We start from the raw sequence: 9185 nt of genomic DNA on the forward strand, positions 1-9185 counted from the left end.
GATTGTTGTTCTTACTGTTACACATTAATGTAAAATGCATGATCCTATTAATCTAAGTGACAAATTGCATTATGTAGATTTTTGCAACTTTATACAGCACTGTCTCCCAGCAGAGCAACAATACTGAGAGATATCTTAATGCCTTGACGCTCTTCCCCCCTCTGGTGGCTGGAAATAAAGATGCAGTAATCTATTTTAATCTCTTAATTTAATATGCAAATTTGATGTATATTAAATCAATATTCAAACTGCACTTCATTTTGTATTTTATTATATTCTATTGTTGATTTACTGTATTATAAAACAATATTGTGAACTATTAATATAATTTAACATAACTGTTATCTATTTTAACACATTTTAAAATGTAATTTATTTCTGTGATGGCAAAGCTACATTTTCAGCAGCCATTACTCCAGTCTTCAGTGTCACATGGTCCTTCAGAAATCCTTCTAATATGCTGATTTGCTGCTCAAGAAACATTTCTTATTATTATCAATGATGAAAACGATTTTGCTGCTTAAATTTTTATGCAAACCATGATACACTACTTAAACTTTACAAGTTTGGGGTAAGTACAATAGGAAAAAAATATTGTTTGTACTATGGAATATGTTTCTAACACTCTCAGTATGTGTACATGCAGATGCAGGTATTTCATAGACTAATAATTTCATATAAATGCTCAGATCTTCTACAGAATATAACAATGTAACAGTGTCCAAAACTGCATAAGCTGATATGCAGTGGGATTTAAATGACCATTGTCTACTAACCATTACACACCTTGAGGATCTGCTTTGGGCAAAGGTAGCACAGGCACAGATACTTCTCCATCACACAGAAAAATAAATAGCAAAACACGAGACTGATTAACCTCAGGTTCTATAAGCCACCATCAGTTAATCTTTGTATCAGATCCAGAATTGTTAGTATGCAACACATCATGGACCCTCAAGCACATCATGTTCATAATAAAACTTGCAGGGATGGGCAGTATTTATGATACATGTATTTCAAACACATATTTCAGATATAAAATAGGATTTTGTCATTTGTATTTGATAGGATTGATGAAAATGGCTTCATATTTTGTATCAAAATACTTTAGTGTTTTGTATTTTTGTAGTTTTAAAATACTGTAAAATACTTTGTAAGAAATCTACATGATAACATCATAAAAATGCAGCCTCTGATTGGTGTCTACTCAGTAGTTTGCCCAGACTTGTTACTACACTATTAATGTGTATGTGTCCTCTATATTTCTATGGCTCTCCATAGATTCAGGTTGGAGTTGGGCTAATACTCCTTGACAAGTTCTGTTGCTACTGAATGTCTGATTACATTTCTGGCTACTTTTAAAATCAAAACATATTGATCAATAATTGTTAAAATGCTAAAATGTTTGTTTTCAACTTCCACATAGGTGTCCAATGATTGATAAATAAATATTTGATTGCTGAATATTGTACCCTAATTGAAGTATAGCTGTTTAGTAGGATCATGATTTTGCATAGCTTACCATTGCATGAATGACTGCCTGAGACATATATTGTTATATTTATGATTAACAATCAGATTATTAATTAGTTAGAAACTAGTTGCTATGAATGTGCCATCAGTTGTCTTTGTTTGTCATTGAGTCAGTGTTGCTGATGCAAAGTAGGCCCTTCATTACCAAACACCGAGTAACTAAATTAGGATACAATTATGAGTCATTCGCAAACTGTTACTTTAAAACTAACCTTCATCTGGGTGATCACAGGGATATGTGAATATGATCTGTTAACTGGTTGCATATGTCAGATTTATTGCATGACTTGGGCAGAGAAAAGCTGTTGCTATCAAACATTGTTTAGCCTACTTAATCAACTGAGTCAGTGTAATGGTGAAGGGATAGATCAAATAGGCCAACTGATGAAGGTTTGCAAAGAAATTTCATGCTCCCTTGTAAAAGTATTTTTTAGTATTTTTAAAGGGGTCATATGATGCGATGTAAATTTTTCCTTTCTGTTTGGAGTGTTACAAGCTCTTGGTGCATAAAGAAGATCTGTAAAGTTGCAAAGACTAAAGTCTCAAATCCAAAGAGATATTCTTTATAAAAGTTAAGAGTCAACAACGTCTACCTAAAACGGCTCGTTCTAACTCGCCCCCCACACGTCTACGTCACAATGTGGGAAGATTTGCATAACGCCGCCCAAATGTTCACGCAAAGAAAGAAGGCGTAAAGCTGTTATCGTTCCATCCTGACGGATGACATGTGTGACAGCTCAGTGGAATCCCGGAAAATAAATCGTGGAACTTTGACCAATGAGAGAACAGTTTACTCGCGCGTGACTTGTATTAACACATTTGGTTCGTTTAGAAACTTTGCCATGTGAAAGGAACCCAAGAATAAAAAGCAACATTGTAATAATTTTAATCCCTGTTTCGGAACAAAGCAATCGATCTACAGGTGTGAAAGAGAAAGGAAAACTTGAAATCGCATCATATGACCCCTTTAAGTTATTTGGTATTTTATTTTAAAATACATTTTGATGTATCTTTGCCCAACCCTGAAAACGTGTATGTTTTTCTGTAACTGTTCAACATGCCCCCAAGAACCTAATGTGAGTTTGACAACATTCTTCAAAATCTAAACAAGTAAGGCCTACAGCACAAATGGTCAGAGCAAAAAACTGATATGAAAGGTAAACAGACATTTCAGTGTGTATTTCATAGGCAATTGGGCTGCTAGTACAGTAGATGGCGATATGTGCGTTATCCCTCACCTCATGTTTCACTCGAAGAAGACAACGCGTACTTGACAACGTTGCAATGTTTCTTTCCTGAATGCCTTTCGGGTGTCGTCAGTCTGTGTGAACTCTTGCGGTTATCGGTCTGTCCTGTTTGTGTTTGTGTGTTTTCTGAGTCCAGAGAGGGGGGACGTCCCGTTCAGGGCCATAAACCGCTCCAGTGACCAGCGTTTGGTCTCAAGTTGCGACGTGTACAGGAACTGCGCGATGAACTGCACATAGACAGTCGCTCAAGGTGCCTTCAGTACAGCAGGCCACCTGCTCCTGTTCATTCATCTGATACTTTATTTTTGGAAAGGACCGTTCAAACGTCCAGGTAGGTAGCTTGTTATTTATTTCCGTTCACAAGTTGCATCTTTATTCGTTCAGACAGGTGTTGTCAAACATGTGCTGATTCATATTCAGTACTGAGTAATATTGAGCTCAAACTAATAAATTAATTGGTATAATTCTGTCAGTTCCTCACGAAGTCTTTGTATTTGATATCATTTGATTAAAAAAAGGTTTACAGTAAATAAATAATCTTTCAGTAACAAACTGCACAGTCTTATTTGAATATGTTGAAGTTGGCTTTAAATGTGATTTTATTTTTATTTTCATAGGGTTTCTACATCTGTTTGTGACGTTCAAGCAGTAAAACCATGTCTAACCGGAGAAGACATCAGCCTGGCCGCCTGTGCGCCTCAACTTTGGCAGTATTTGTGATGCTGGCTTTGAATGTTCAGGCCAGGCCAGCAAATATATCAGCGTTAAAAGACAAACACCCCAACAGCAAAGAGGACAATGAGATCCTTCCACCTGACCATCTGAACGGTGTGAAGATGGAAATGGACGGTCACCTCAATAAAGACTTTCATCAGGAGGTGTTTCTGGGGAAAGAGATGGAGGAGTTTGAGGAGGACTCGGAGCCCAGAAGGAACAGGAAGAAACTTATTGAAATCTTCACCAAGTATGTGTACAGCTGTGGAAACAGTGCGATTTTCCCATGATGTGCTTGGGTGTCATTCTAAAGGCATTTCTAGTTTAACCCAATGAACTGAGCAATTATAGTAAGCTGTGATGAAACGGAAGTAGTGAGAGATCTTTTTTTCTGTATTGTGACACATCTGAGCAAGCTTACAGTCAAAAGGAACAGGGTTTAAGAAGACAAAATGAGTGAAATCCTGCATACAGTCTGGTGTCTTTGTCAGAAGATTGACTTACGATATTTTGATTAAATTACAAGTGAAAAAAATAATTTAAAAAAATATAGTTCACAATAAGATGCATTTAGAAAACCGAGTGAATTGTCCATTTCATGCGAACTTTAAAAACAATCAAGCATATGCATTAAGCAAATGTTCGATTACTTTAAACTGTTGATGCCAAGAATATCTTTGAAAAAACTGCACAGTTTTTAATAGTCTAATCAAACCTTTACTTCCTGTTTCTAGGGTGGATATTAATAAAGACAGGAGTGTCAGTGCTAAAGAAATGCAGCGCTGGATCATGGAGAAGACAGAAGAACATTTTCAGGAGGCCGTTAAAGAAAACAAGCTCAGTTTTCGTGCCGTGGACCCTGATGGGGATGGTAAGTGGATGTTCTTATTTAGACCCATGCCATAATAAAATTATATGTCAAGTAGAGCTATGTTGAATCAGATTTCTTTTTAGTTTAAACATGATTTGTAGTTATAAATGTTTCCTGTGTTTTACTAGAGCAAAATCATATGTATATTGTTTTTGGCATCTGCCATGATGATTTCATAACACTTAATGGTCTTGACTGCCGATTTCTCAGGACATGTAACTTGGGATGAATACCGTGTGAAGTTTTTGGCCAGTAAAGGTTTCAATGAAAAAGAAGTGGCTGAGAAGATAAAAAACAATGAAGAACTGAAAGTGGATGAAGAAAGTAAGTTGTAATGTAGAAGATGCATTTGTCAAATATGGTCTAGTACTCCTAACAAAGCCGTTTCTAATGATATGAATCAAATATGGCCTCACTACAGCTCAGGAGGTTCTGGAGAGCTTGAAGGATCGCTGGTTCCAGGCAGATAACCCTCCAGCTGACCAGCTGCTGAATGAAGAGGAGTTCCTCTCGTTCCTGCACCCAGAGCACAGCAGAGGCATGCTGAGATACATGGTCAAGGAGATCGTCCGAGATCTTGGTAATCTTCAATTTATGCCTAAGAAATGCCAACACAAATTCACTGTGATTCTTAATTATAAGCGAACCCTATATGTTTCCCAAACAGATCAGGATGGAGATGGAAAGTTGACTCTTGCTGAATTTATCTCCCTCCCCATGGGAACTGTGGAGAATCAGCAGGCCCAAGACATCGATGACGACTGGGTTCGAGAAAGGAAGAAGGAGTTTGAAGAAGTCATTGACTCTAACCATGATATGATTGTAACCATGGAAGAGCTGGAGGTTGGTCCTCTTTTATCAGTGCTGTTAAAGGATAATAACACTTTTATAGCATCTAATTTGAATGAATATCTGTACCTTGCTGATACCCCTTCTGTCCCACAGGAATACATGGACCCTATGAATGAGTACAACGCCCTGAATGAAGCCAAGCAGATGATTGCTGTGGCGGATGAGAACCAAAACCACAACCTGGAACTAGAGGAGATCCTTAAATACAGCGAGTACTTCACTGGCAGCAAACTCATGGACTATGCACGTAACGTACATGAGGAGTTCTAAGACGTCTCCTCAAGTCTTTATGAATAAGAATAGCATGTATATATCCCTAAAGTGTCGCAAGGATGATCTTTGCTTGCTTCCCAGACTGGGATCAACAAGTGCATTCGGACATGTTTGTGAATGTACAAAACCTCAAGCCACAAAACCCGTAATGTTGCAATGTGCAGATATGACGTATTATTAAGAGTTTGCCTTCATAATGTCATAGATTTCCATTTGAGCCCCATAAAGTTCCATAGAAATAATTTTAGACACTTTGTCACTTTCATCAGGTTTTTGAGTGTTGATAATTAAGAGAGATGTCTGTATATGAGGAATTGGTGAGGGGAAAGATTGTTTTCCACATGAAGGTGGAATTCATTAAAAAAAAAAAAGAGTAATGTAAATAATGTAGTTGTTTGGAGTGCCATAATATATAAATGTATTCACATTTTGGGTGGGTTGCTTATGACAGGGTTTGAGCTTCCTGACGTGTTATTTCCAAAGATGATTTAGGGTGGTAATTTTGTGAAAACTGTAACATACAGGACTATACATAGCACTTATTTGAGATCTCATCATTAAATGCAAAAATGCAGTGAAAAAGTCTCATTAAGAAATCATATTAACAGAGTTCATAGGATAATTAATCTGTCCAGATGTGACCTATTTGCACATTGAAGCATTTTTAAGAACCCTATTATGTCATAATTGTACATAGCGTGCATATTATTATTTTATTACTTTTAAGAATTCAGTTCACCCTGTTACCTCAAGCAGCCTCCTTTATTTAAATGTTAGTTAGTATAATAGAGCATCTTATTCCTCGATGACACTGAAGTTTCTCCATTGACATCTGTATTGTAAAGAGTCATTCAAAGTGAGTTAATTTAAACATAAGAGAAATGCTTTGAGAGGAATTATATCATTAGGAACTATAATTTACCCTATTGAAATTGCTATTAAAAATGGAAGGACCGATACATGTATTTTCTGTATTTGAGAATAAAGTTTTATTAAAATACACATATGCCTCATGAAATTAGGCTAAAGTGTCCTATTGACTGTGTGTAGATAATTGAGCTCGAGTTTTGGTGGTGATAATTTTTTTGCATGCTTTGGTAATGTTTTGTTATCGAATTCTATTGTGTGTTTATTGGATGTTAAAATATGAGCTGCTAATGTGTTCAGAATTATCCTTGTTCATTGACTGATCATATATTACATTCATCCTGTGGAAATTAAAGTAACTGCTTAAAGTAAAACAAAAGTGCTGTTAAATGCTGTTACATTATATTGAAATAATATAATACACATTGTAATATATGATACTGTTATTCTGCATTTATGCTATTCATATTCAGTGCATGAAATCTACATTACCTTTTAAATTACTTAAAAATTACTCGAATTACTTATGTTGTGAAGACTATTAACATTTAATCTTTCCTGACATTTGAAACACGTTTCAGATTGTAGAAGTACCAATCGGGCTGATTTTTAAAAAATTATTATTATAAATAAATGAAAGTGCATGTCATTATGCATTCTCAGAATCAATTTTAGAGTAAATATTCTCCATAAAATCTATATGCTAAGAACTAATGTGATGTTCCTATCCGTGTGTTTAAAAAAAAAAAAAACTTTGTTAGCCCTGTTTGCGTTTTGGATGAAGGGGTGTGATGTTCAGTATGTACTGTAAGTAACTAGTTCAATATACTTAAGTATTATTTTAGAGACCTTAAACTTCATTAACGGACTTGTATTTTTACTCAGTTTCTGGGGTAAAAATATACTTTTTACACCTTAACATTTTGCTTAGACATTCCTGTTACATATTTATCATTATTTGGTGGATTACAACGTAAAGCTATCTTTATATTATCATCTTGCTAAACAAACAGCAAAATCACACACTCCTAGGAATTACACTCAGTCAATTAAATTAAACTACGGTCTTTCACTCTTTATACTCCTTGTGAAGAGATATGATTTCATCAGTAAATTTTAAAAATAATAATTTTTTTATAAAATCTACTTTTAAGTTTGTAAGTACTTTAAATGTAAAATGTTTTACTTTCACACAATTACAAAAAAAAAATGTTTTTTTAATTTTGAGCTACTTAAACAAATTTTCACACAGTCCATGGTTTTTTTTACACTACTGGTGCAAAGGTTGAACTAATTAAGATTTTAAAAATGTTTTTGAAGGAAGTCTCTTTCAGTAATATTAAACAGTAATATTATGAAACATTATTACAATAAAAAACTATCTTCTATTTTTAATATATTGTAAAATATTGATTTCTTGTGATTGAAAAGCTGAATTTTCAGCAGTCTTTGCAGTCTTCAGTGTCACATGATCTTTCAGAAATCATTCAAACATGCTGATTTACTGCTCAAGACACATTTCTTATTATTATCAATGTTGAAAATATTTGTAGTAAGAAATTAATACTTTCATTCAGAAAGGATGCATTACATTAATCATAAGTGACAGTAACGACATTTATAATGTTACAAAAGATTTCAAATAAATGCTGTTCCTTTGAACTTCCTATTCATCAAAGAATCCTGAAAAAAAAGTTTCCTCAAGAATATCAAGCAGCAAAAATGGTTTCCAAAACTGATAATAATAAGAGCCATTAACAGTATTTGATAATATCTGAGCACCAAATCAGCACATAAGAATGATTTATGAACGTGAACATCAGAATCATCTATATCACTCATTATATGGTCTTGCTGAGATATTAATTTGACAATGGCTATTTTCTTGGTTTGTTGTATAGTTCTTGTTGACATTTCAAGATTCAAGATTTTTATTTGTCACATACATGGTTATATAGGGAATATATGTCCAGCAGTGAAATCTAAGTCCGGTCTGCTCCATGGACAGTGCAATTATTAAAGAATACAAACACAAGAAAATTATATATAAATATAGGTATGGAAAAAGTAAGATGCGCAGGACAGAATACTGTAGACTTAATAAATATTAAGATGAGCAGGAATGTACAAGAGAAGTGTTAAGAGTGTTAAGAGACTGAATTTGAGTTTATGAGCCTGATGGCCTGGGGGAAGAAGCTCCTCCTAAGTCTCTCGGTTTTTGCCATCAGGCTACGGAAGCGCTTACCAGATGGCAGCAAAATGAAAAGACAGTTACCAGGGTGGTTGGAGTCCTTGATGATTTTAACAGCTCTGCTTTTGCAGCGTTTGAGGTAGATGTCCTGTAGAGAGGGGAGAGCAGACCCTGAGATGCGCTCAGCTAAGCGCACAACTCTCTGCAGGGCTTTGCAGTCTTGACTGGAGCTGTTCCCATACCACACTGAGATACACTGAGTCAATACACTTTCTATGGCCCCTGAATAGAAAGTTTTCAGGATTGCTGGCGAAACCCTGAATTCAGCTGTCGCAGATGGTACAGTCTTTGCCTGGCTTTATTAACCTGAGTTTGGATGTGTGAAGTCCAAGTCAGGTCCTCGGAGATGTTTACACCAAGGTACTTGAAGCTGCTCACCCTCTCCACTGGGGTCCCACTGATCATAAGAGGAGTATAGGGCCGCTGTGAGAAGACACGCAGTCATGTGTGTAGAGAGAGTAGAGCAGAGGACTCAGGACACAGCCCTGTGGAGCTCCCACGTTCAGGGTGATGGAGTTGGAGGTGAACTGGCCTACTTTCACCACTTGAGGTCTACCAGTGAGGAAATCTAGAATCC

The 9185-nt window shown here is 35.7% G+C and overlaps 1 protein-coding gene across 1 annotated transcript; it reads left to right on the top strand.

The window, feature by feature from the left end:
- Window positions 1-2769: 2769 nt before the first annotated feature.
- Window positions 2770-6731, top strand: sdf4 (stromal cell derived factor 4). Its single transcript, XM_016466515.1, has 7 exons — window positions 2770-3111; window positions 3398-3744; window positions 4229-4365; window positions 4576-4689; window positions 4787-4945; window positions 5033-5208; window positions 5311-6731. Exons 2-7 carry the CDS (start codon window positions 3437-3439, stop codon window positions 5485-5487), a joined length of 1071 nt encoding a protein of 356 aa, XP_016322001.1. The 5' UTR covers window positions 2770-3111; window positions 3398-3436; the 3' UTR covers window positions 5488-6731.
- The last annotated feature ends 2454 nt before the right edge of the window (window positions 6732-9185 follow it).

The sequence above is a fragment of the Sinocyclocheilus anshuiensis genome, unplaced genomic scaffold (assembly GCF_001515605.1).
Source record: "Sinocyclocheilus anshuiensis isolate Anshui unplaced genomic scaffold, SAMN03320099.WGS_v1.1 scaffold364, whole genome shotgun sequence".
NCBI lineage: Eukaryota > Metazoa > Chordata > Actinopteri > Cypriniformes > Cyprinidae > Sinocyclocheilus > Sinocyclocheilus anshuiensis.